Raw genomic sequence first — 27,898 nt, forward strand, 5'->3', positions numbered from 1 at the left:
GTTTATTGTGTACAATAGTACCTGTTAAATGAAGCCTTCAGTAGCCTGAAGAAATTACCTGGCTATTCATACTACAAATACTTCATCCGGTGTGCCAGCAAAACTCAATATATGCTGGTAACTTTTACCTTTGTTTTTAGGGTAGTTAACAAGACAGATACAGTAAAGTGTTTAAACCTAAACCTTTTCCCACCTCTAAAACTATCACTAAACTGATCTTCAGTCTACTTTTCATCACTTGCTTTAACCACCTTTCTTCCCCACACTTTCTATTAGTGTTTAGTTATACAATGAATGCTAAAGACACATTTATGTAGAAGGTACACCCCACAGCATTGAGCCTAAAGCTTAAATTAGTCTGCCTTTGAAGGTAAGCAAGAAAGTACTTCCAGCATAGATTACGGCCAGAAACAGCATCTATTTTATCCTGCAGATATAACGAAGACTTAAGAATATCAACTATGGTGTTTTTAAGTGCTTTATATTTATTATAAAGTATTAATAATTGAGTGTACGGAAAATGATTCTCTATATACTCGAGAATAAAATGACAGCTTTTACAAGTTATGCTATACAGTACATGAAATGCTGCACGTTTTTTCAGCTGCTTGAAACAGTATTTGCTATACAAGTGAAAAAGGGTAGACTTAGAAATTTATTATTTATAATACAGTGTGTTAGAAAGCACAAACAAATAACATCCAAAATAAACAAGCTCCCAAAAATCTAAAGAAATCTTTAGATGACATGTACACAGATTATACTCAAGTTTCAATATACACGTTATTGTTCCCCACAAGACACTCCACTTTACTGGATTGCTGGAACATGATGAAAATTGAAGGTGCAAGAAAAGCACCTCCCAAGCCATGTAAGCATTGCATGGGCAGAACAGCAATTTCCTGAAGTGTTCTCCGCAGTCTTTGGCTCTACTATTTCTTACAGCCATATACTGTGGCAACACAAGAAGAGAGATGGGCTCCAATTACAAGTATCATCAATGCCAATCCAGTTATCCGGGGAGCTGCTAGAGCAATTCAAGGCACTCTTCCCAGTGCTGCCAGCCCACAGAACCCCCTGTGCAGGACACAGCATTTTAAGAGACAACCAGGCTGGGCTAAAGCATGTTCTTGAAGGACATGGAATGAACAGTTCAAGACAAACTCCTTCAGAATGTCCAGTTCAAAGTTCATTCATACTTCACTTCACAGGCACACCAGCTTAAGAGAAACATTCATGTATATGTAGATAACACTTTAAAGCATACCACTTCAATGTGTTTAGTTGCTTTATGGTTAAAGTGGTGTAACGTATCAGCAGCTTTGAAGATAGTGTTCATGGGGCATGTTGAACTTAATCTCACAGTAAGATTTTAAGCCTACTTCACAGTTTAACAGTTGTCTCCTTCGCTTTTCCTTCTCATTAAGAGGCAGTGTCTATACAATGAATCATCTTTTACAACTGTTCTGCTTACAACATAAACCATAATGCCAACACCCCCCTAGAAAATGTACTCAGAGTAACACTGTTTGCTCTGACGCATGTGGTATTGACACTTAATTGTAAGCTTCTCCCATAATATAAAATACCTTCTAGATCAAAAAGATTTAAAGATATTGCACTGTTGTATTTTACTTTTGCCTCCCAATCTCATTCCAAGTATTTACGAAACTGTAAACAAGTCATTTTTATACAGTCTTCAGTACTGTACACCTGCGTCCCAAGGAACTGGAATTCAGTGACACCTTCGTTAGAGATACAGTAGCCTAAGCACAGTGTAAGTTCCATCCAGCTGCCCTCTTCATACAGTAACCAACAGGCCACTCCTCCCACATTCACACCTTCAGCTTCCTCTTCTGATCAAAGTATGCATCAAATCTGGATAACGCATATTCCTGGAGAAATAAGGGACATTCAGTACTCTATACAGTAAACACAGCTGAGTTTTCGTATTTGGGATGGGGAACCATAACGAAGGTATTAACTGTGTTACCTTCCTAATCCATCATCTCAATGCATTACTTAGCTCTATTTGAGAAGGATAATCTCTCCAGAGGTGTTCTGACCTTTTAAAATTTCCTCCAGTCTTACTCCAACTCTAACACTATTAGCTGCTGCCAGCATGTCAGAAAAAACAGGAACTAAAAAGGTCAGGATTTCACTAAAAAGGATGGCTTCTGCAACACTTCCTGCAGGATATTCACTGTACCTGAAAGTTATATCACTTTACAGTACACTAAACATGTATCAAGAGTTGAACTCATCCCTTTAAGTACAACAAGCTACCTGGCATTGATATTGTTGCACACTGAATATCAACATGTTGTTACATGTTGCACTTTGAGTAGTCAATTTCCAAATTCACACTTACTGCATGCTAGCTTCCCTCTTGCTCGGGATCTCTTGTTGCAGAATACTACTTCACTGCAAGGCATCATCCCACTGCAAGGCCTGACACATAAGGCTACAGTCTCTCCACGTAACAATGGGAAGAATTTCTGAAGTTTTTGCAATCATCTTAGATGTTCTTTACATTCATAAGGAAAGAGCACAAACGAGTAACAAACTGATTTTAAGTAGTTTTACTCCACTTAGAAGATATTAGTTGCTGTGAGAAGCCATTTCATTTACTTTCTGATAACGTACCACTTAATAGAGTATACATTTTTAGTTACATGAAACTATGATAAAATAACTTACCAGGTAACCAAACTCAATGGACGAGATCTTTGCTTGTATAATAGACCACAGACCCCAGAAGAAGTGTGATGCAAGGGCAAACCTGAAATTACAAGGCTATGTTTACCAGCTAAGTCACAACACCTTATTTCAATGTCCTGTTAGAATAGTATTCCGTAAGTTTGGGGATGTACACACCTTTTCTTCAAGTATGACATTCTAAAAATAATTCCATTAGCTTCCCCATGGAGTAGTATTTTTCTTACTCCACTAATAGTGTATACCACGTATCTAAAGGTTACAATGGACAGATTTTTCATATAAATAGCTTAGAATCTCTCTTGGCTGAAGTTTCTCCACTGAGGTATACAAGTATAGGTATTGCAGTGGAAGATATAGTTGTGAAAAACAAGTTACCTGTTAACTTCTACCAACACTACTTCTTCTAGTTTGGACTTCTCTTCATTGCTCAGATTTTCAAAGCCATCATGGAATGCAGACAGGTAACTGGAGATAAAATGAAGCTGGAAGGCAAGTAAACAGAGTTACAACTCTTTGTCTCAAGACATATTTGCTTCTTTCAGAACTAGGCAGGCCTTTTAATAAGTTGTCATTTACTTTTTCCAAACATCAACAGTGCTGGAGTTAGCTTTAAGGTGGGTCTGATAAGTGCTTCGAAGTCTGGTTTAAGAAAAGCCATAATATTAGGACAACATACGACATCTTGCTACTGCCAATTAATTTCACAGCTGCAGTCCACAACTACTGGACTTTTTGTGGTGGATAGCTACATGGCACACAGTAAATATTCTATCCTCAATAGCTATTATGAAGTTTCTGTGATTTTTTAAAGCAAAGGCAGTCAGGATTACAGAAAGTGTTTTATTTAAGGAAGTCATGAAGGAAAGGTCTTGGGACAGAGTAAGTCCAAAACAGACTTGTAAAAAGAGAGTTAAGATTTGAAGATGGTGGACACTGGCATTTTATTAATTATGTCTTATGTGCCTACCTGTTGCTTCTTTGAAGGATATCTAAGAACACTAGCTTTAAAGAATGGGTACTTCTCATACGTGTAATCATACATCCATTCACAGAAGTGATTTCCAATGTCAAATCCTCTGAAAAAGAGATAAAGACTGTGTACCTCAATATTTGCATTCTAGCAATTGGTTTTTGCTTAAGCAAACCTACAATCAAGTTTAAAAGCACAAGACTACTTAGAACTTACTGCAGTTTTGCTACAGGAGATAGAGAATTGATGGCCAGAATACAACTTTTTTGCAAGTTATTAAAATCAATTAGTAAAGATGGGCAGTTAAAAATGAAAGCTACCAGCTACATGAAAATACTAGACTTTGCTACCAAGTTTTATACCAATGGAGGCAGTTAAAATACTTGATTATGCACTACATCTCGGCATGAAGTCAGATGCATCTCTAACGTTAGCATTATTGCAGGCAAAGAGGTCGTACTGAAAGTATTTAACATATCCCACTTCTACATTATTGGAATTCAGGGTTCCATTATGTTCCAGCTATACTAATGTTTAATGATCCCCAATGACTCCACACACTTAGATCATCCTTAAACACAGGTCCTAGATGACTGAGGTAAGAACAGAAAGCATTTTGTGTAACCATGCAGTGAAAAACCTAGGATTACTCTCATCTGCACAGATGAGAAAGCCATTTGAAAGGACTGAAGAAAAAAATGCAAAAGCAAACCTGCCCTACATATGTACACCATCTACCATTCTCCTCATCTCCCCACTAGAAAAATTTTGACATGCAAGCAAGAAGCCATTTGTGCATAAACAAGCCCTCTAGTCTGGACAACCAAGGAGCTCCAACAACTTTGACTCTGCTGTATGCCTACACTCAACGCCATCGGGACCAGAGCTGTTTTAACTACGTATATTTGCTGTCCACCACTAATAGAGCAGAACACAATTCACTAGAATAGACAGGTAATCAGCAGTGCAGCACTTGCAGTGCAGCATGTAGGAAGTAATACACCTTCCTGCTGAACAGAAAATAAAAGTGATTTACCGGTAATTATAGCTGCTGTATTCAAAGTCAATGAGCATCAGCTTTTGGTTTTCTGAATTCTCTCTGCCTTCCAGAAGCAAGACATTACCTGAAAATTTTAAGATAATACAGCATATTCAGTAAAGTCCCAGGAAAATTACAGAAAAGCAATACTCTATCTTAAGAAACATTGTTCAGATAATCCCAGTTATCCTTTACATCCGCACAGAAGAATGATAGGAAAAGCCAAGTTGCACTGGCTGTATACCAGCTCATTGGAAGTTGAGATATATACTATAAATCTTGCAAAGCTGAAAGCAAGAAAGTTTTCTTCTGTACAGGCAGAGGTAGATTTGTTCTCCCAAGGGTCCTGCTTCTCCAGTGTTTAGCTTGCAGCTAACTCAGGTGACACTGTCAGCCTTAGCAGCCCTTGCCAAATTGTTTCTTTCCACAGCTTGAGATCTAAATTATGCAGCATCTCTCATACCTGCATAGCACTATCATTGATCACACAACACTTGGGACAGGAATTACTTTTCAGTAGCCTGAAAGCCACAGACTGATCACTTTGCTATTCTAGTATGTGGCATAACCAGTACCTATAGAAAAGCTCAGCCTTTTCCTTTATAACAGGGAGGTTGCTTTATCTGTCTTTCAGTTCACTTTGTCACTATACTTCATCTGAAAGACATCAAGTCTGCCTCTGTCAAGTGCCAACTAGTAAATAAATTTAGAGTAATTTCAATTTCTGCAATAGTTTGTCCCCTCTCCACAGGTACATCTGTTCTCTATGCCATATCTTTGCACCAATAGAACAACCACAGTATTTTGCACCCCCCACCCCCTCCCCCCCCCCGGAAATTTAGGTTCCAAAGCTTGCCCCAGACCTATCATGTTCTGACTCCTCCAGTACTGCACCTTGCCAAATCAGCAATGAGACCTCAAACTCCACCACTACTGAGCTAGCTCTTCAGACCTCAGATCAGTGGCTTTTTCCCCTCGTGCTGCCTATCCTTATGTGCCTATCCTCCAGGGCAATCCTCTTCCAGGCCAATTCCTCAGCCTTAGCTAACAAGGCTGGGACTCCTGAGAAAAAAACAGAGCTGCATATGATCCTAGTATAGCATCCTTCCAGCTCAGCCCAGCTTACCCACTGTACAGGTGAGAGGGAGCACAAACACAGCATACCCAACACCTTCAGCACTGCCCTCCTTTTCATCTCTTTAGAGAACTGGCTCAGAAAAATTGTCATTCCCTCCATGACTCCCAGAGAGAGAGCACTAAAAAAAGGTGGATAAGGTTTTCCTAATGTTTCGCATCAGTACAAGCTAAGAACTGCTGAGTCAAACTACTCTAGTCTCCATTTTCACCATTCACTGTACTTTTTCAGTATCTTTCTTTTAAAAGGACTAAAGTATATCCTACCCTGATCATGTATATTGCAGACAGCTAAGAAAGGTACGGTCTTAACAGAAAACACCCAAGGACCCAATCATCAGCTGACCTGTACTATCAGAGCATGTGTACGTGCTTGGCTTAATCTAGTTATGATACTAGACATTCTCTTAATTAGCCTGAAGGGTTGCTGAAGCCAATGCATTTTGCTTTGCAACTGTTGCACACTGGGAGTGCACAGGCTGCTGTTTCAGGTCAGCTGCCAGAGTAGTACCTTGATAACATGACTACCTCTCAGAAAGCAAACAAATGACAGAAGAGACTTAATACCGCATCATTGAACAAGGTCATGAAATATTAGCAGCTTACCTTCTTGACAGTCGTTGTGGCAAAATACGACTGGTGATGAAGTAGCTTCAAGCATAGCTCTAGAAAACAGCAATACAGGATCTTGTAAGTAACAAATCACTAAGTTCAGTTCCACTTCCAAGTAAAGAATGGATTTTGTTGTAAGAATTTGAAGTGCTATTCATTTCTAGTAAGACCCTACTTTCTCAATTAGGAGCCCAAGATCAGGACAATGAAGTTAGACTTCACCGATCAGCAAGTCAGATCAGCAATTGATCGTATTCAATTTGTAGTCATATGAGACTCAGGTTGGTTACAGAACCAAAAACAATCCCCAACTTGTAAAGTAAAATGAATATATGTATTATACTGTATGCGTTTGAACAAGTATACAAATTCATACTGAAACTGTGCAAATTGGAAGACAGTGGTAGACAAAATAAGACTACCTTAGATTTTTCATTTCCTGAGGGAGATTGTAACTGAGGAGTTTGTTCAGTTTTCTAGTTCTGGATTCTCTGGTAAATTTAATCCTCAGCACTTGATTTAGATATCTGTTAAAAATAGAGACAATAGTACAGCATTTGTGACAATAAGTATATTAATCTTCCCATACTAAGATACCATTTAAACCAAAATCAAGAAAGTTTAAAGAAAGAGTTACTAAAGAAAATGTTACTATTCTTCAAGGTAATTTAAGTTGCTCAAGTAACTATGAAACAGTTTCTGGGTACAGTGAGAGCTTGTGCTCTCAGGCATTCAGGAAGAATGATCTGCTTATCAAAATTACAACAGGTCACCTTTTTTCCATACTTTGAAGTATTGCGTAACTTACTTTTCCATTGTTCCAAAAAGCCACTTAGGTTCTTTATTAAATGGCATTTTCATGCCATGAAATCTAGCCATCTTCTCAGCTATTTCAGCAGATATGTCAGGTAAGCTTAATTCTTCAGTACTTAGTTTCCTGCTCTGTAATAAAATATAGTATTCTTAAAATACAGTTAATTGATTAATTACAAAAGTGTGATTAATTACAAACACTAGCATTAGTCTCTATATAGTACAGTATAAAATACTAGCATAGTATTCAAGCAATACACTTTTTTCATCCCAAATGAACTTATAAGATTGCTGTCTTTCAAAAAGCCAAGTTAGCCAGCCTAGCTTACTTATGACTTAGTCAATTCTCTTCTAGATCAAGACCTGGGGAATATCACATCTCACACTAAGAATATCTTCAAAGTAGAAGCGTAAATATTTAAGAACATCAAAAGCATCTGCTCTTGTTGCTGTTAAACGAGTGTTACTCCATAGCTTCCAATGCTATGTTTGGTATCTAACAGGCTTTTTATCTTCATTTATTAGTCTCTGCTACAGCTGAAGAGTTTTTAGATCTCTCTCCCTGGCTAGAGCTATAATTGGGCTCTCCAACACCCACTGTAACTGTATCAAATTACAGCTAGCAATTACTACAGGCTGCCAACTATTCTATTCCCACATCCCTGCTTTTCTGGGCAGTCCAGAGACCTTTTTGTCATGATCAATTAAAACAGCTACCAGCAGCCCACTAACTAATCATGAACAGGACTTACGGGAATGAATTCCTCCAGTCGCCCTTGTGGAAAGATTCCATACAGCTTTGGGCCAAGAGCTCTCTCTGCAAGAATGGCAAACATAACACTTTCCAGAACCATGGCTTCTGCCCCCTACAAAAAGAAATTAAAGCATTAGTTGGTGCTTGCACAGAAATGAACAATGTGTGCACAATAGCTAAACTGCTACAAAGTAAGAAATTTTAGGGTTAGCTTTAAAAAGAAGACTCAACATTTTACTAACCAAAGTTTCTTGACTAATAACAACTTGTACTTAGCATGGGAGCAACACAAGTATTTTGCTTTCAAGTTTAAAGCTGGGGAGCAAAATCTGTATTGCTTAACAGGTACTGTTGATGGGCCAGGTCAAAGGAAAACTATGCAAAAACTAAAACACCCTCTCCTCCCTAACCTGTGGGAACTCTGCAAATTCATTTCCTGAAGGAGTTTATCCTACTGAAGCACAGCACAGGAACTATAAATATTATCCTTGGCTACCTTAACACACTTTGGAACACTGCGTCACAAAAGCACATTTTAACTATGCAAGTGAATGAAGTGAACGACTGAACTAACCAGTTTTTCATTTAGAAGAACGACTTAGGATTTGTTACCATTAAGCACATTTCAGGTCTTCCCTCTTTTTTTTTTTTTTTTTAAAGAGAGAATAATTTAAACTCCTGCTAAGGAGCATGTGTGTGTGAATAAACATTCTTCCTTTTCTACCTCCAAACATACCTCAAGTTTCAACAACTTTTCTTCACGGTTTTCCTTACATCAATAAACTCAGTCCATAACAATCACAAGCAGACAGCTTTTTAATATGAATGTTTAAAAATAAATAGAAATATGAAACACGTCTCAAAAATACAGTCACAATCACTAAAGCTTTCTTGATGGGTAAGATTAGCTGAAAGTAAACACAGAAGCCATGGTATAAATCACTACTTCTAGCAATTATGTTAACCAGAATCCAGCTGTACTCAAATCCTAGAGGTCTAAGCCTCTGCCTACTTTTGAGCAACGCATCTCAAAGTCTGACCCATGACACTTAAAAGCATAAGAATTAAGAGCACAAAATTAAGAAAGCTCTCAGATATTTCAGACTACAGAGCCTTTTGCATTATTGTGGTCACTGCAGTGACAGTAAATAACTCTTTCTATACAAGTTCCACTCTTGAGTACGCTCTGGGCAGTTCCGTTGATAAATTATTTTTATTACTGGTCCACACTTTATTATTCTGGCATCTTCTCAAGAAATTCTACCATTTCATATTGAAGTGTAGGAAAGACTCATGTAACTATGTTCTGAAGCATTAACTTCAATAAAAAGTAAGAGAGTCATCAAGAATAGCAATTGAGAGTTTAAGATGATTTGCATATGAATGTATTGCACCCATGTCCTCCGTTTTTCCATCTCAACTCCTCGAAGCAGAACTAATACACCAAAAATATGTACTTTTAATCATTTCACATGCCCTCACCACCACAGATCTGAACTTTTCAGTTCAATTCTGAAGCCTAATGCCAAGCACCAAAAAGCAAATTAAGTACACGTTACTGAATGTCTACTCCATTATTAGCCGATATTGAATTTGTCTGTGCCTGGTACACCACCAGGGTGTTTTAAAAGTCTGATTACAGCAATCCTGTTGGCTGTTCCCATTAAGATGTCAGTTCCTTGTTTTCACATCTTACTGAAAAACCAACTCATGATACTTGGATAACAGCAAGTGCCAAAGAAATGTTCTTCATTAAGATGTCCCTTAAGGCATCAGAAGTGACAACCAGAAATAGTGAAATTTCCAATTACTCAACAGTGCACTTTTGGGTTACTTCCGCCATGTGTCTGCCTAGCCCTAGTCCTTTAAGACATGCTTAAAAATTTAGAACCTTTAGATAATCCACAACTACACGAATGCAAGTTTGTAAACTTCTGTGTCAGCAGTGATAACAAGGATGGCTGCATCTCTCCATGAAAGATCTGCTTCGATGGTTGTCACGCATTGGAACAAGCTGCCCAGGGAAGTGGTTGAGTCACCATCTCTGGAGGTATTTAAAAGACGTGTAGATGTGGTGCTTAGGGACATGGTTTAGTGGTGGACTTGGCAGTCTAGGTTAACAGTTGGACTTGATGATCTTAAAGGTCTTTTCCAACCTAAACGATTCTATGATTCTAAGATTAAAAAGTACAGGCAAATATTATCTAAAAGTACAGGCAAATATTATCTAAAAGCAGCAGCATAAGAATGTTCAAGTTTGAATGCTCTGGTGCCTGACTCTTAAAAGACAAAAAAGTTTAGAGCACCAAAAGAACTTCCTCTACTCTAACAGAATGGTCACTTGAGAATAAGTCCAATGAGAGCTCTAGAATAATACCACCTATGTATCTCAGGCACAAAGGCGTCTCCTTCATAATACCTGATGGATCTTTTACCAAATCTCCACTCCATACACTACTGTCAAGTACAGATGTGGAAATGAACTACTAAAGGACATTAGAATATTGTCATATGGACACCGAACAAATCTAGGTATCTAACTCTTCAGTTAATTGTTCACCTGATGACTTTAAAGGATCAAGCATTATAACTAAGTAAATTATGTATCTCAATGCCTTCAAATACTTTGCAATATACTTATACCGCCAAGACAACAACCTGTTGTTTTAAGCTCTGAAGCTCTCATTATTAATCAGTTTCAAACATGTAACCATGAGCACTTGTATTTAAAACAAGCTTCTGGAGAAGATTTGAGCACTCACACTTTTAAATGAATACTTAAAGCCGAATGTTGCATTTCAAGCTTAAGAATTATAAACACTCTTTACAAGACTTTTCCAGTACGCAACTCCCATTCAGCAAGGAGAGATGAAAAGCTTTTCTATACTTCAGTTGGAACTGAAGCTTCTGCTTTATTCTTGCTTCAACAAACAGCTCACTATAAAATACATGAAATAGTAATATTTTGAGGAAAATTACCCCTAACTATAGCAAAACCCTGGAAGTGTTCAAGGCCAGGTTGGATGGAGCTTTGAGCAACCTGGTTTAGTGGAAGGTGTCCCTCCCCATGGCAGGGGGGTTGGAACTAGATGATCTTTAAGGTCCCTTCCAACCCAAACCAGTCTATGATTCTAAAACCAAGGTAAAACATAGATAATCTCTGTTAAAAGACCTTATGAGCTGACAGAAGACTATCCCATCTCTAGTCACAGTTGTCAAACACCAGGCAGCTCAGAACAGCTACAATGCTTTTGCTAGTGATCCAGAACATTTTGGGATTACCCAGAGGTGTTTCTTCTCTCCAAAGGATGACATTAACTCCTCCAATCAAACCTTCCTACAATTTTTACCTAGACTCAAGAAAATTAACAAATCCATTCTGACAGGAATTCTTGAGTACACTGATCCAACAGTGAAGTTCCAGCACTATGAGGTTAATAGCAGAAAACAATAAGCTACCAGCATAGAATCACTATTTTCAGGCAACAAAACGAAGACAGCTCTGAAGTTCAAAGCCTTGCTTCCTGCACTGCAAAACTTCTATGAGCTGCTGGCACCAGGGTGGGGCTTGTTTAGATTTTTGTTTTCTTTTATAACTCTAGGAACTTTTTTTTTTTTGGATTGGGGTGGGGCAGAAATCAAGCCACCTCCATTTTTCATCTCTGAAGAAAACCAAGGAATCAAACCAGTACATTTTTCACTTCAGTCTTGGTTCAACTGATTGAAGCTGTTCCAGTAAACTTAACTGGAAGTTCAACAAAACTTCAAAAGCAGTCATTCAACAACAAAAATTTTAAAACCAGTTTCAACTCACTAGAAAAAAAACAAATGCTTGAACTGTTTCAGATGGCATTCCCAGAAGGCAGGAAATACAAGGGGAGAAAAGCAGCACTTATTAAACAAGTAAAATGTACTTCTCCCTAATCACTACCAAAACCATTACAGAGCTGAAAAACAATAGTACATAACAAGCAAAGCATCTGGCTAACATGCTGTGATGTTATCCCTTACTGAAAAACATACTGCCAGGGTAGAAATCTAAATTACCAAATTCTGTTCAGACGACTTTATGAAAAATTACACTCAGCTAAACATTATGCTGCATGAGCAGAAATGGTTCCAAATGCAAGAACTTTAAAGTTTGCAGAACACAGATGATCCAAGCACAGTGCTAATCAGAAACACTTCATGTTCAAGAGGAAGTTCTCTCCAGTTCCATATACTTTCCTCAGAAGAGTTCATCAACGTATTATAAAATAGGCATTAGGTAAAGCAGAGTACTGATCTTCCTCTACTAAAGAAAGAGGAGCCTAATATTAGAAATAGCAGTACTGATACCAATGTTAGAAATGGTAAGAAACCATTTAGGGTAGAATTGGGGGCGTTTCTTGTTAATGGGGAATGTTTAAATCTTTCCAAACTACGTACAGACACTCACATTATAATGTTACTTCTATGAGCAAATAGATTTATTTTCTTCATTACTGTTTACGGTTTCTAGAAACAGCCTAGACACCAGGTGGAGTAACTACTGGTTTAGAACAAGCAGGATCACCATATTTCTCTATCATCTATAGAATTCTGTGAAATAAGCAAATTTATTTACTCACTTGCAAGTCATTTTCCTTCTGAGACTGTACAGACTCTCCTTTATTACAGGACCTCTATGAATGAGAAAAAGCAAACACAATGAGAAGATGAAATTTAACATGATTAACCTGCAACCACCAGAACAAAGGGAGTAGAAGCGCCAGCTACAATTAACTAGATGTCTTAACACTGTCTTGATCTGTGACAGCTACAGCACTACTATCCATCTGACCTCTGCCCACCACACTATTTCAACAATTCCAAAATCTTTCAAAAGGATGTGCCACTGAGACCAAGCCATTCCTGTAAATAGCCTGCGAGCTGATTTTCAGGTATGTTTTTATTGTTTCCCAGTATTTCAAAACAAGATTTCAAGGTATCATAAGCTTAGAAGAACATTTTTAATTAAGGGAAAATTAAGTCCCTCTGCATGACATCTGGGATGATAGTCTTCTTTCAGCTAAAGCACTTAAGAGTCACATTACAGAGATTACATAAAAGCCTTAGAAGGACTACTAGAAGAGGCATGTTATGAAGCTTGCACACTTGTTTTTTCTATTACCTTATTTTCCAAATTTCTTGTGACTAGAATTTCCTTATTTACAGTATGCTGTCTAGGCTATATGTACAATTTGCACTGGCTGTGCAAATCCAAGATTTTCCTTCAAATGAACTGCCCATGTAAGCTAAAAGATGTCTCGGTAAGAACTGCAGTACACTAGCAAAACGTTAACAAATTCCATGCATAATGTATTGTGCTAGGATTGTTAACAGTCATTATAAAGCAGTTTCAGAGTATTAGATCATACCCTCAGCAACTGAACCCTCAATGGCACATGCTTTTAATAGAGCTGCACATTTAAAATTCAAGATATAATAAAAACCTTGTCCTTTAAAGGGCTTGAAGGTAAGGAGAAGAAAAAGCAAATATTTGCTTAGAATTAGTGACAGTTTGTGGCTGCTATTTATGTTGCAATTCCACCGTTGACTGTTTAAACCAGACTAGCTTTAGAGGCCCATAAAGGTAGCCTGCATCTCCACCTTCTGAACAAAAACATTTGATTCATAGAACCGTGTGCATACCCTTCTGTTCCAAAGCTCTAACATGTCCAAAACAAGGGTGGAAATACGAACTTAATGGAATACAGTTAAGCAACACCAGCTGCCTTAAGTACAATACAACAAGCTAATGATTTACACAAGCTATGCAGTTACAGTATTTCAGAAGCTATAGAAGAAGTATAGTTAACATGAATCGATGGTCTTTCAGCAAGTACTTCCCATTCCACTAGGATAATAAATTTAAAACAAGACAATATGAAAACTACTATTAGTTTATATTCCTTTCAAGGAAATTAATAAAGTCAAAACATATTCACTAAAACTAAATGCGTAACTACTCAATAGTATTAAAGTCATTTACAGAGGGCTTCTCTGAACAAGCATGTCCTACATCAATACCACTCTTGCATCTTACAGATTTTTCTTGAACAGTCAGAAAGTTACTCACCATCCAGGAGTCTTTCCTGATTAATGGTGGTCTCAGAATGGTTCAGTTCATCAGAAGGTAAGCAGATTAGGCTTTTCCCTAGAACCTGAACTGGCATCCACTTTCCAGAAGTCATACTGTATAAAGAGCTAGCCAGTTCTAAGAGTCCACCTCAAATTAGTGTTGGAGATAGCCTAATGGCATCTACTGTGCCATTAGAAAGAGACAGTTAGGGATGTGTACTGCAGAGTCATCAGAAAAGGAGACTTCTGCGGCATCCCTTCCTCTTTTCTGTTCCCTCAGCATGGAGCATTAGTGTCCAGAGGAGAATGAATACAAAGGAATTTGTAAATAACTTGCAAATATGAATGGGAGCTTGGAGAGGATCAGTCTTCACAAGTGGCCATGTACTCAGCCTAGAATTAGGAAAGTCTCCAGTACATGTAGTCAAGGAGAATGAAGTAAGCAGGACGGAATTTTATGTAACAGAAGTTTGAGAGTTTAACTCTAAGAGTTTAACAGATGTTAAAGTGGTAGGATTTAATTGTTTTCTGACTGCACAATCACCTATGAGAACAGTGGTTCAAAGTGAAACATCTCATACCATGAGGTATTTGACCTACATATTTAGCTCATGTATTCTTGGCTAAACCAATCAAAACTTCAGGTTTTCCATAAACTCTAATGGCTCACTCCATTTATATCCAATTCTGGGAGCTATTTACTTCAACAGCAATGAGGAGATTTTAATTACCCAAATAAGAGAATGATTGAATAACTGCTGGAGGTTTTTAATCACTCTCTCTATATGGAAATACTAACTAGAAATAGACATGTGTTCTACATCTTTAAGATTTCTTTAAACACTTGTTCAGTGCTGCTTTTATTGTGGGAAGATTTATTCTCAAAGCAGATTAAGAAAGCTCACTACAATTTTGGGTTTTTTGATCATGGGTCAGTCTACACAACACCAGGCTTGCTGGTGACAGACGGGGTACACCTGTCTCAAAAGGGGAAAAGGATCTTTGCACAGGAGTTAGCAGGGCTCATTGAAAGAGCTTTAAACTAGATTTGAAGGGGGAAAGGTATAAAACCAGGCTCACTAGAGATAAGCCTGGGGGCGGCACATCAATGTTTGAGGGAGGATGTGCTAGCGAGGTCCTTCGGTCTGCTGTCTCGGTGTAGGCAGGGGATGGAGATCCATGCGGCAGCAAAGACGCAAGGGTTATGGATGTTGTTAGAAACCATGGAAGCACCTGAGAATAGTCATGTAGGAATTGGAGCTTCTCCCCCAGAAAAGGTGGCGGGATCAACAGCCCAACTCAAGTGCGTCTACACCAATGCACACAGCATGGGCAACAAACAGAAGGAGCTGGAAGCCATTGTGCAGCAGGAAAACTATGACATGGTGGCCATCACGGAAACATGGTGGGATGACTCACACAACACTGCAATGGATGGCTATAAACTCTTCAGAAGGCATAGGCAAGGAAGGAGAGGTGGTGTACATTAGGGAGTGTTTTGATTGTCTAAAGCTTAATGATGGTGATGAGAGGGTTGAGTGTTTATGGGTAGGAATCAGGGGGAAGGCCAACAAGGCAGATAACATGGTGGGAGTCTATTATAGACCACCCAACCAGGATGAAGAAGCAGACGGAATATTCAATAAGCAGCTGGGAGAGCTCTCACAATCGCTAGCCCTTGTTCTCATGGGGGACTTCAACTTACCAGATGTCTGCTGGAAATACAATACAGCAGAGAGGAGACAGTCTAGGAGGTTCCTGGAGTGTGTGGAAGATAACTTCCTGACACAGCTGGTGAGTGAGCCAACTAGGGAAGGCGCCCCGCTGGACCTGTTGTTTGTGAACAGAGAAGGACTTGTGGGTGATGTGACGGTTGGAGGCTGTCTTGGGCATAGTGATCACAAAATGATAGAGTTTTCGATTCTCAGAGAAGTAAGGAGGGGGGTCAGCAGAACTGCTACCTTGGACTTCCGGAGGGCAGACTTTGGCCTGTTTAGGAGCCTGGTTGACAGAGTCCCTTGGGGAGCAGTCCTGAAGGGCAAAGGAGTCCAGGAAGGCTGGACATTCTTCAAGAAGGAAATCTTAAAGGCACAGGAGCAGGCTGTCCTCATGTGCCGAAAGATGAGCTGGCAGGGAAGACGACCAGCCTGGCTGAACAGAGAGCTTTGGCTGGAACTCAGGAAAAAAAGGCGAGTTTATGACCTTTGGAAGAAGGGGCAGGCAACTCAGGAGGACTACAAGGATGTCGTGAGGTTATGCAGGGAGAAAATTAGAAGGGCCAAAGCCCAACTAGAACTTCATCTGGCTACTGTCATAAAAGACAATAAAAAATGTTTCTATAAATACATTAGCAACAAAAGGAGGGTTAAGGAGAATCTCCATCCTTTATTGGGGGGGAGAAGTGTAGTGACAAAGGCTGAGGAAAAGGCTGAGGTACTTAATGCCTTCTTTGCCTCAGTCTTCTTTAATAGTAAGACCAGTTGTTCTCCGGGTACCCAGCCCCCTGAGCTGGAAGACAGCGACAGGGAGCAGAATCAAGCCCCCATAATCCAAGGGGAAATGGTTAGGGATCTGCTACACCACTTAGACACACACCAGTCTATGGGGCCAGATGGGATCCACCCAAGGGTACTGAGGGAGCTGGCAGAAGCACTCACCAAGCCACTTTCAATCATTTATCAGCAGTCCTGGCTAACCTGGGAGGTCCCAGATGAGGTTAGCAAATGTGATGCCCATCTACAAGAAGGGCCAGAAGGAGGATCCAGGGAACTACAGACCTGTCAGTCTGACCTCGGTGCCGGGGAAGGTTATGGAGCAGATCACCTTGAGTGCCATCACATGGCACGTACAGGACAACCAGGTGATCAGGCCCAGTCAGCATGGGTTTATGAAAGGCAGGTCCTGCTTGACTAACCTGATCTCCTTCTATGACCAGGTGACCCGCTTAGTGGACAAGGGAAAGGCTGTCGATGTTGCCTACCTAGACTTTAGTAAAGCCTTTGACACCGTTTCCCACAGCATTCTCCCAGAGAAACTGGCTGCTCGTGGCTTGGATGGGTGTACTCTTTGCTGGGTAAAAAAACTGGCTGGATGGCCAGGCCCAAAGAGTTGTGGTGAATGGAATTAAATCCAGTTGGCAGCCGGTCACAAGTGGTGTTCCCCAGGGCTCAGTACTGGGGCCAGTTCTGTTTAATATCTTTATCAATGATCTGGACAAGGGCATCAAGTGCACCCTCGGTAAGCTTGCAGATGACACCAAGTTGGGTGGGAGTGAGGGTAGGAATGCTCTACAGGGGGATCTGGACAGGCTGGATCAATGGGTGGAAGCCAACTGCACAAGATTCAACAAGGCTAGGTGCTGGGTCCCACACCTGGGTCACAACAACCCCATGCTACACTATTAGGCTTGGAGAAGAGTGGCTGGAAAGCTGCCTGGCGGAAAAGGACCTGGGGGTGTTGGTCGACAGCCAGCTGAATATGAGCCAGCAGTGTGCCCAGGTGGCCAAGGCGGCCAATAGCATCCTGGCTTGTATCGGAAATAGTGTGGCCAGCAGGAGTAGGGAAGTGATTGTGCCCCTGTACTCGGCACTGGTGAGGCCGCACCTTGAATACTGTGTTCAGTTTTGGGCCCCTCACTACAAGAAAGACATTGAGGTACTGGAGCGTGTCCCAGGAAGAGCAACAAAGCTGATGAAGGGTCTAGAGAACAAATTTTACAAGGAGGGGTTGAGGGAACTGGGGTTGTTTAGCCTGGAGAAAAGGAGGCTCAGGGCAGACCTTATCGCTCTCTACAACTACCTGAAAGGAGGTTGTAGCGAGGTGGGTGTCGGTCTCTTCTCCCAAGTAAGAAGTGACAGGACAAGAGGAAATGGCCTCAAGTTGCGCCAGGGGAGGTTTAGATTGGACATGAGGAAAAATTTCTTCATCAAAAGGGTTGTCAAGCATTGGAACAGGCTGCCCAGGGAAGTGGTTGAGTCACCACCCCTGGAGGCATTTAGAAGTCGTGTAGATGTGGTACTTAGGGACATGGTTTAGTGGTGGACTTGGCAGTGTTAGGTATATGGTTGGACTTGATGATCTTAAAGGTCTTTTCCAGCCCAAATGATTCTACAATTTTAGTAACAGAGGACAGCTATATGCACAGAGACAACAGAAGTTGTTATGGAGTCTACTTTGTGATCATGTAAATTGATTTTAAGGCAGGAAGCTTCAGGTACAAGACAAGAGTCCTGGGAGACATTGCACATTATCTGATCTGTGATCAGAAGATGACCAGACAGTGTTTATACATCTGGTAGTTTGACACAGAAAATTGAGTTCTTCATCATTTTCTCCCTAATGCCCCAAATTTATTTCTCTTGTAGCTGGAAGATGAGCTCTGTATCAAAAATCCCAAGTGATGCTTGGTGGAGAATTCTGTATAGAGGAGTAACTTGCAACTTTTTTTTCCCCCAGATAACCCTTAGCTCTGCCCACAAATTTAAGTCTTACATTATAACTCCATTTTTCTGAGTTTACTCAGCTTTAGTAGTTTTCAAGACTTCAGAATACTGCAATACTTTGATTTAGACAAATCCCTAGGAATTCAAATCCCAAGGAATTACAACATTACAAGGAACTGCCTAAGAGGTTAGAGGCAACCTATGTAGGGGAAACTTTTCTTAATTCTAGAAGCTGTTGGAAGACATCGATTTGAACTTCAGGGTACGGGAACACAAGCAGTTTTAGATTCAGCAATAACTATTTCTGCTTCTAAGAATCTGCCATTGATCACTGATCCCTGCCAGACCTGAAAGAACTGATACTGATTTGCTGAAGTCCTAGAATCTAGCATGTGAAGAATAATTCCCAGTTCAAGCCCTACAAAAGCCACAAAGACATCTCTAATCCTCTTCATTTCAAGTTACCATTCTCTTATGAGGGAGCAGAGGAAAGGAAGGGGCAGTACTTCGCTATTTTGTTATTCCTGTAAACATTCAGATGCACAGACAGTAGCTGGTGCTTAAGCCTTATTTTTAAACAATGAAATCCAGTACTAAAGAAAATGAAAGCTGTAGAGAATGCTCCAACTTCAGAGATCTCATACTATACCGTGAATCGTGTCTGTCACCTGGAAACCAGAGTGCTCTAGGCACGATCGCATGGGCAAGCCTGCAGCAGAGAACACATGCATATACAACTAAAGTGGTACATTACCCCCAGAATACCCTTAACTCCACCCAACACAAATATATCCCCGTAAGAGGTGCTTGGTTTCTTTCAAGCCGTCTGCCAGTGCCAGGGATTTGTAGTTACTCCATGCTACAAACAGACATGGACACCAACAACCACAGAAGACGTTGATAATTACAGTTACACAGCAGTCTGCATTTTATTTAGTTACAAAAAATAAAAGGCAGCAAGGCAGGTATGGAAAAAGATTTACCACAGAACTGTGGCAACCATTTATACTTATTTTGTGTCTGCTCACATAGAAATTGAGAGACCAGAGAGGAACATTAGGTATACTGGTTTGTTTTTCCTCATTTATACGCAAGATTTTGTTTTGGCTGTTGCAAAGTAACAGAGCCCCAGTGAATCAGAGTTCAAGGTTCTTTTGACATGTGTAAAAGAATGGGAATCAATCCCCAAGTTACCTTTTGATAGGTGAACTTCAAAGAAATTCACCTTAATTTGAGCTTCTTTTTTTTTGTTGATGCTATCTTATGTTGAAATCCTATCAGCATTTCTAAGATGTGGGAAGTTTTAGTTGTTCTGAATTTAAGTAGAAACACTACAGTGATCTGCGTATGAAATCCAATCTTAAAAGTCCGGACATTAAATGGCATATTGTTGGAGAACCTTTTGTTTCAGTTGTTTTAACACTGATGTAGCCAACAGTTAAAGACATTTTGTCATGAGGAAGTTTTACTTTCAATGCTCCCCTTTAAATTTAGCAACTAAGCTGGAGCAAGAATAAGTGAAGCAGAGTAAGACATTTCCCTTTTTTCAATGTAGAACATATCTGCATTGTGCCTCAAACATTTGAGTTTTAATGTGGTTAGTACTTTAACCTGTCACAAGCACAAATACTTGTCTTAAAAAAGTTCTGCTCAAGGATACACTCAGGAGAAGTCCTTGATTTTTAAACATCCATGCCAGTGCGACCATTCATAATAATGGCCGAGCCAGCTCAGTTCATCTCCCCCCAACTCCCCCCAAAACAGTCATGCACACGAAAAATTGGCTTAAACATATCAGCTATGACAGAGGAAGGCACAAAGCCTTCCCTGTGTGGCAACTTTAGCCAACTGGCATGGTTTGTATTGGATGAGTTTCATGTACTGACATTTGTGTCTTCCAAGATTCATAATAAGCAAACTGGGGCTATTTTCAAACTGCAAAAAAGGTTCCTTTAAAAGGTGGCTCAAAGAATTATGGTGCCAGTATCATTCATTCTTAAGTTAGTATCAGGTATCTATTTTTCACTTCTATTCAAAGTTTTAACTTAAACTTGTTTTCTGTACATACAACAATTTGGTGCAGATTGCTATAGATCTGTAGTATTTACAGTAAAGGAATAAGAACAGCTGATATTATCACTGTTTTGTGCTCCAATTTCAACAGAAAGTAAAATGGACAAGAGTTAAAACATGCTACAAAGGCTCAAACAAACAAGTGGTAACTACTAATACCCAGTGGCAGTTACAATTAAGTCATTGAGAATTAAGTCGTGATTTTAGCATAAGGTCTCAAAACTCAACTTACTTAAGCAGCATCCCTTAATTTCTACAAGGCTTTAAACTTAAGCAACATTACTAGAAAATGTCAAATTACTCCCTCTTAACAGGCTTCTCATAAGATTCTGCTTATGCCACCCAGAAATTCATAAGAATCCTAAGTGAGGTTTTCAAAATACCCCAATAAAACAGTTTGCTTATATTTTAACTTGCATTTAAGATAGAGGGGCTGGAAGAGACAAATGTTTGTCGACAAAAATTGTGAACCTCAATGCAATCTGAAAGTTTTACCTTGGGACTTTCTCTGCTTACTTAACCTTTAGTGAACTGCACCAACAAGAGCAGTCATTTCACTGCCACTATGGAAATAAAGGAAGTTAGACATCTCAAAAGATCCTTCAACACCAAGAGTAGAAAGGTTAGAAAGTTATGAACACACTTTCAATTTTCAAACCGAATTAGTTCTGATTTTAGAGCCCAAAATTTTATTTTTATTTCTTCAGTGGACAGGGGCACAGAAAAGTCAAGTTAAAAACCCTGAGGGAAGACCAAATTCTAGAGTCTACTTTACTTTTCCTTTGAAATATAAGGGAAAGGCCACATTTCTTCACAGGTCTTGGGCAACAGAAGTTCTACTACTACAGCAGTTATACAGCCCATGTTCCTACTCAAGCCTTCTACATATTAAGTCAGCATTACATTAAAGCCATTAAAATTCTGAAAAAAATTCTTCGCATCAACCCTAGGAATCATTTTGAAAACAAAGTTTCTCACCACCATTTTTTTCACTTTGCTTTTGGTTTCTCTTAAACTAAAGGAAAGACTATTTAAGCTTGAATTAATGAACTCCTACACACTTTTCTTGTTTAACAGTTTAACTTTCCCAACACACATACAGTGGTGTAGCCAAGCATTTCATGCTATTTCAAGCCACTGGAATCTTTTACATATTTCTGGTAAAGTTTGCTACCACGGGAAAGTTAATACCTTACATAGTACAATAAAAGAACACTTTAAAGCCAGTTAAGTGACAGTATCCAATGAGATTTTTTTAATAGTAAGTTTGGTCAAGGCAGCAGAAGCAGGAAGAATGGGCTGAAATTTCAGAAACAGTCAATCTCCTCAAATATTGGATCAGTTATTCAAAGCAAACGACTGACTACCGGAAAATATCAAATTAATGGATAATAAAACCAGACCCTCGAAGTCAAATAGAAACAATTCCCAACATCCAAGTGTAATTTTATGAAGCTGCAATTTTTCATAAGGTTAAACACTTATGATTATTTATTTACAATATAATCAGGTGTCTAGCACAGATGGGTAAGAGAAGATCTGCTGTACAGTCCTACGGTAACAGCCTGTAAGCTTTAGAAGAGATCACCTTTACAAAATATTATTGATTTTAAACCTTACAATTTGAAACAGATTTGCCAACCATTTCTCTTAAGGTTTGACAAATTTCAATGCTATTTACATTTTACTAACCAAATAAAAGAAAAGTAACATTAGAGAGTTCGACAAACATCTGGTTAAGCTTCTATGCCAGCTACAAGGCATATCACACATTTAAGAAAGCATGTTTTGGAATGAGATGGCTGTACGGTATTGATGTTTGTGCTTCATTTTTATTGTAACACTACAGATCAAATTTTCCAGCAACACAATTACCCATGAGATGTAATAAAATGCTTGAGCACTGTACAAGTTTGACAAAACCTTCAACTTTAATCTCCGAGATTCATAAGTGCTACCAAGATTAAAATTAAGCAGCTTAGTCTCTTGCAATCTTGCTAGTTATGCCAAAGTCCTACATACTGTACAGAAGCAAACTTTAATAACTTTTCTGAAACATCACAGTCCAAACTCAACACCATGAACAAAACATTACTGATCAAACAGACAGCAAATGAGCCTTCAGCTGATACACGCCAAGGATCTGTATAGAAAGGAGTGTAAGTTCTAGACAATAACAAACTATAAAGAAAACTGCTTTAAGCTAGCAATCTACCCCACTACCACTAAAACACATTCCCAAAAGGATAAAGCAGCACACACTTGCAGTGTGTCACCAATTAAGATCTCCAAACATATTACAATTAAGCTACGGAAACCCTCCCACTCCCAAAGCGCTCTATGTACTCACCATCTGCAGGATTGCACCATATAAGCGCAGGAGAACTTTCCGTGGTTCATCTGCAACTGTCTCAATGGTATCAGGTAGTGAGCACTGAAACAGCATGTTGCTGAGTCCACCTCTATCAAGACAAAGGTAAGTTTATCAGCTAACTTGGATGGGCATACATGCTTCGTTTTCTACAAATCAGAGGCGCACTAATCATCCTTTTAGTATGATTAATGGATCTACTCTAACACAAGAAGCAATCTTCCAACAGTACCAGTAACTCATAAGGCTTCAATAAAAAAAAATTGGCAGCTTCATGCTTCTTCATGTATAGTTCACCATCAAGATCTATTGATCCAAATTACAGCTCAAGCTATGAACAAACTGATGTAAAATGCAACAGGCAACTAAGATAAGATGTAGACTTCTGTTAATTTATTATTTTCAGGACTTCTAGAAAGTGATGCTGGAGGCTTGTCAGATATACTTGGTTGCACAAACAAGCAAGAAGACAGCAGAATAAGCTTAAAACAATGCAGTGAGTATAAAACCTTAAGTTTGAATTAAGAGCTGCTATCACTGGGATGGCAGCTACAAAGATTAGCTACGAAGATTTAACCTGAATACCTGTGCTACAGCATCGCTGATGAAAGTCTTACTTATACTATCATTCTTAGGGACTTGTTTTCAATTTTGAAATTTACAATTAAAGCAGTTCTTTATTTTAAAGAATTTGTTCATGTGTTTGTCAAAACTAAAGTCACCCTCAGAATGTTATCAGGTAAGACACAAACTAGGGAGTTCTTTGCTTCAATCATTCAGGGGTTATACAAGCATGTTGGTTTTTCATATAATTACTGTTTTACAACAGTGTTCTTACAGGACAAAGTGACAGCATTTGTTTTCTACAGGTTTATCAAGGTAGATAGATACTAGATTAGAGAAGCTAAATTTCTTGATTTCCAGTTGCTCACTAAGAACACCAGTCTACTCAACCCACATTTTCTTTACTACATTGTCTTTCTGCATCCTCTTCATTATCAATACGTTCATTAAGAAGTTTTCAAATTTCCCTTCTGCAATAGATTTTCCCTATTACTTCTTCCTCTACTATAAGAGGAAAAAGTACTGAAACTTCTGGTTTACTTGCAACACAGAAATGCAAATCAGCTCTACTGAAAAAAACTTGTCTGTCTCACCATTAAAGAAAGAACTTTCAAAACCAGATACAATCCAAATATAGTAGCTAGCAGTAAAGGGATGAGGTAGCACAGATTTAAAAAGTAAGTAATTTTACTTGTAGCATGCTACATAACTTACTGCAGTAACTCTAGAATTTAAATAGTAGTACCTCTGTCATGTTGTGATTTCCTTCACAAAGTAACACAGTTTTTCATAACACCCAAAACACCAGTATTTAATATTACCTTGCAGTGACCTTTGATTCCAGGAATCCATGGCAGATCCAAAATGCAGTGGCTAAAATGCAGTTCTTAGTCCTGACCTGACACTCCTCTCAATGCTTTTTCAAATATTTTTCTGGGTTCCCTTACAATGCAGTGGGGAAGTAGTGAAGACTTTCTGGAGAAAAAGGCTACCAAGAAGTAGACGACCTGTATGTATTTACTGAGAGGTGATACAGAGAAGAAGGGCTGGCCTACATATCCAAAGTCAACAACTGAGAAAGAAATCTCAAGAAAATAGGGTAAAACAGCAGCTGCACAATATGCTCAAGAAAGAAGACAGATGAGAACCAGGTGGCTTGGCAGGCATCCAAAAAAGGATGTTTAGAGACAAGAGAGATGAAGTAACTTTGAACCATGAAGGTGAACAGGTAGAAAAAACAGACAGATGGAAAGTATAACAAACGAAGAGCAAAGCCAGACTATTCAGATGCAATCAGAACATTGGTTAGTTATACCAACTACATTTCCAGCTTCATTTAAACTGTGCTAAACAGATTTTTTTGAAAAACATTTGCCACCTTTTCTAAGCCTCTGATGTAGACTTTGGTGAAAATATCAATACTTAAAGAGAAGAACTAAACACATTGAAACCCACTCTATAAAGAATACTGGACTAGAGCTCAAAATCCTGTACAAACAGTTATGTTACTTATTTAAACACATGCTCAGCCTTCATACAGTGCATGAAAGCCCAGAAACTCTTCTTTTTTATACCTCTCCAGCCAAACAGGAGTGTCTTACTGAGGCTGAACTCCATTAAACAGAAGTTTCACTACAGTCTTATGCACTTAAGACCTCAAAAGTTACCTCTAATCAAGGAAACCCATACAGGAGTCTAATAAAAGGTATTGTTCTCCTGAAAGGTCAGTAGACTCAGCAGCTTAAGGGTCAAAAGGGCATATCTCACTCATACAGATAAAGCCACCAGTTAGTCTACTGCTACAAATTACTTAAAAGTAAGCCCTTCCAAAAAGGTCACCTATTTTCAAAGCTTCCCATAGCTTTCCCAAATCACAGCCACAGCAGTTAGATGTGCTTATATATTTGCATTCTGATTAGATGCGAACCTACTTCTTTGCTCTCAAACAATAAAGACTGGACCCCTTCATCCTATGATACCAGCTGTTCATGAACATCATGTGCAGTCAAAATGGCAATACTGACAGATGCATTGGAGAATGCACACTGCGTGCTTGACTTTTGTGAAACTAGAATCAGCAAACCAGTATGATGCTGCATTCTCCGTAGGTAAAAAGTGGTGGAAAGACTTTTGCCAAAATCAATGCAACTGCCAATTAGCATGGTTTTACACATTCTTAAGTTTCGGCCTACCCTCTCTTCCTCCCAATCTGGAAACCATCAAGCCATTTTGAAGCGGTGTCTCAGAGGGGAAGTTTCCAAGAAATGCAAGAATAACTGTGCTAAAACCTAAGGCTTTAGAAAATAAATACCAAAATCAGCAGTACACACTAATAAGGATGATAACAGAATTAACCAAGTCAGATTACAGACATATTATCAGACTAATCTACTGTCTAGGAACAGTATCAGTCTTCTAAAAATTCTCTCCCTTCATAAACTTATTATGATCATATCAAGTGAGGAGAAATGATCTAAAAATACAAATACTACCTGCACTGGCTTTCAATGAGTTGCTCATTTTTAATAAGGCTTTTAAAATACATTTAGAAATGAGCATGACGGATTTTGATTATATTTTTATGTATCAGTGCTTTGTCAACAGTTTATGCTCTCTTAGCTAACTGGGGGTAGATTCGCATGTATTTCATGTATCAACAAAAGTAGAAACACTAGGAAAGCAAACTCAGGACTCAAGGGGAGAAGCTGATAACCATATCCTTTGAAACTGTATGTGACTACATTTGATCAGGTAGAAGGATCAAGCACTAAGACACTAGACAAGCAGTCTGTAAAAATGAAACTCTGAACTAACATCGGTTTAACTAGCATACAGGACGGATAAAAAAGAGACTAATTCCACAAAGAATGCAAGGATCTCAAACACATTACGTATGGCTTCTAGAACATCCCCAATTTACACATTTCTGCTGCCAACATGCCGAGTCACAAGTACTGGCTACTATATATGCTAAAAGATGATTCACATCATCGATACACCGCATTTACCTGCTAACTTCTGAATTTCAGAACGGTCAGGGCCACACCAAAAAAAGTACTTTTTCTCAGGAGGGAACTCCGTACTCGGTGCAGCCGTTTCTACCAGCTCCATCGCTTTTACCGTCAAGGTCCGGGGCCCCTCCCCTGGCTCAGGGCCGAGGTGCTGCCGTCGCGCTGCAATACCAGCCACCTCGCACCACCACCCTCTCCTGGGCGGGGGGGGGGAGGCCGTTGACGCAAGGCCCTTCCACCTCCACCCGGGCGAGACTCCCCGCGCCGAGGCGGTGGGTCCAGCCGGCCTTGCCCTGCCGCCAGCCGCAAACCCCCCCACGTCGGTGCGCGGAGTAGGGGATGCCCGCGCCGCCCCAGAGCGAATGCGGGAAGCGGATGCGCAGTCACTCCCCACGCGGCATGCCGCGAGCCTGCTCCCCTCCGCCCAGAAAACCAAATTTAGGAAGGATTTTTTTTTTTTTTTTTTAAAAAGAGGGAGACCCTCATCTCCCGCACCTCCTGCGCCAGGAAACGACTCGGACTCCCAGCGACCAACCGGCCCCGCCCCCTCCCCACAGGGACCAACCACCACCCCCTCCTCAGCGCTGACCTGATGGGGTTGATGCGCAGCTGCTCCTCCCGCAGCCCCCGCCAGGCCCCTGGCAGGAACTCCTTACACCATAGATACGCCTTGCGCCGCGTTCGGGGGTCGATCGGCGGCTCCTCCTCAGGCGGCGGCGGCAGCAGCAGCGCGGAAGGTGGGATCGTGGCGCCCCCGCCTCTGCCCGCCGCGACGGGGTCTTTCCCCTCGGGGTCGGCGTGAGCCAGCGGCGAGGGGGGCTGCCCGGCGGCGGGGAGGACGCCGCCGCCCCCGCCGGAGCTGCAGCCGAGGAGGAGCCCGAGCGGGGAAGGCTCGGTCTCGCCGTTACAGAACTTGGTCTTCATAGTGCGAGGCGGGCAGGCGAGAGGGCGATGGCAGCAGGGAGGGGGCGCGGCGGCCTTTAGGGCGAAGAGCGAGCGAGCGGGCGGGCGCGACAACTCGCGCGCTCTCGCTCTCTCACCTCGCGTACGTCCTTCCGTTATGAGCGCCAGCAGCGAGCGAGCCGCGCGCTCGCTCCCGGCCCCCCCTTTTATAGGCAGCTCGGCACGCGGGCCCGCTCGCCTCACGCTTTTTCTCTCCGTCCTGATTGGCTCCGGGCTTTCGGCTCCAGCCTGGAGCGGGGGTGGGAAGGGGGAGAAGTTGCGAGCGGGCGCGAGGAGCGCGCGCGCCTACTCGCAGCTCCCGGAGCGCCTGGTGATTGGTGCGCGAAGAA

The 27,898-nt window shown here is 40.4% G+C and overlaps 1 protein-coding gene across 1 annotated transcript; it reads right to left on the reverse strand.

The window, feature by feature from the left end:
* Positions 1–464: 464 nt before the first annotated feature.
* CHKA (choline kinase alpha) lies at positions 465–27,655 on the reverse strand. The gene is made up of 12 exons (XM_076344292.1): positions 27,196–27,655; positions 23,011–23,122; positions 12,654–12,707; positions 8,042–8,155; positions 7,285–7,418; positions 6,899–7,003; positions 6,471–6,529; positions 4,728–4,815; positions 3,689–3,797; positions 3,097–3,203; positions 2,701–2,782; positions 465–1,895 (listed from the first exon to the last, which is right to left on the reverse strand). Exons 1-12 carry the CDS (start codon positions 27,528–27,530, stop codon positions 1,836–1,838), a joined length of 1,359 nt encoding a protein of 452 aa, XP_076200407.1. The 5' UTR covers positions 27,531–27,655; the 3' UTR covers positions 465–1,835.
* Positions 27,656–27,898: the final 243 nt, after the last annotated feature.

The sequence above is a fragment of the Aptenodytes patagonicus genome, chromosome 7 (assembly GCF_965638725.1).
Source record: "Aptenodytes patagonicus chromosome 7, bAptPat1.pri.cur, whole genome shotgun sequence".
NCBI lineage: Eukaryota > Metazoa > Chordata > Aves > Sphenisciformes > Spheniscidae > Aptenodytes > Aptenodytes patagonicus.

Excerpts from the sequence above, each read along its gene's own strand:
- CHKA (XM_076344292.1), bottom strand. The coding sequence starts at position 27,530 with ATGAAGACCAAGTTCTGTAACGGCGAGACCGAGCCTTCCCCGCTCGGG. Across the intron at positions 6,530-6,898 it reads CAGGAAATGAAAAATCTAAG|AGCTATGCTTGAAGCTACTT; the intron begins GTAGTCTTATTT and ends GCTGTTTTCTAG. Across the intron at positions 2,783-3,096 it reads GTGTTGGTAGAAGTTAACAG|GTTTGCCCTTGCATCACACT; the intron begins GTAACTTGTTTT and ends TTGTAATTTCAG.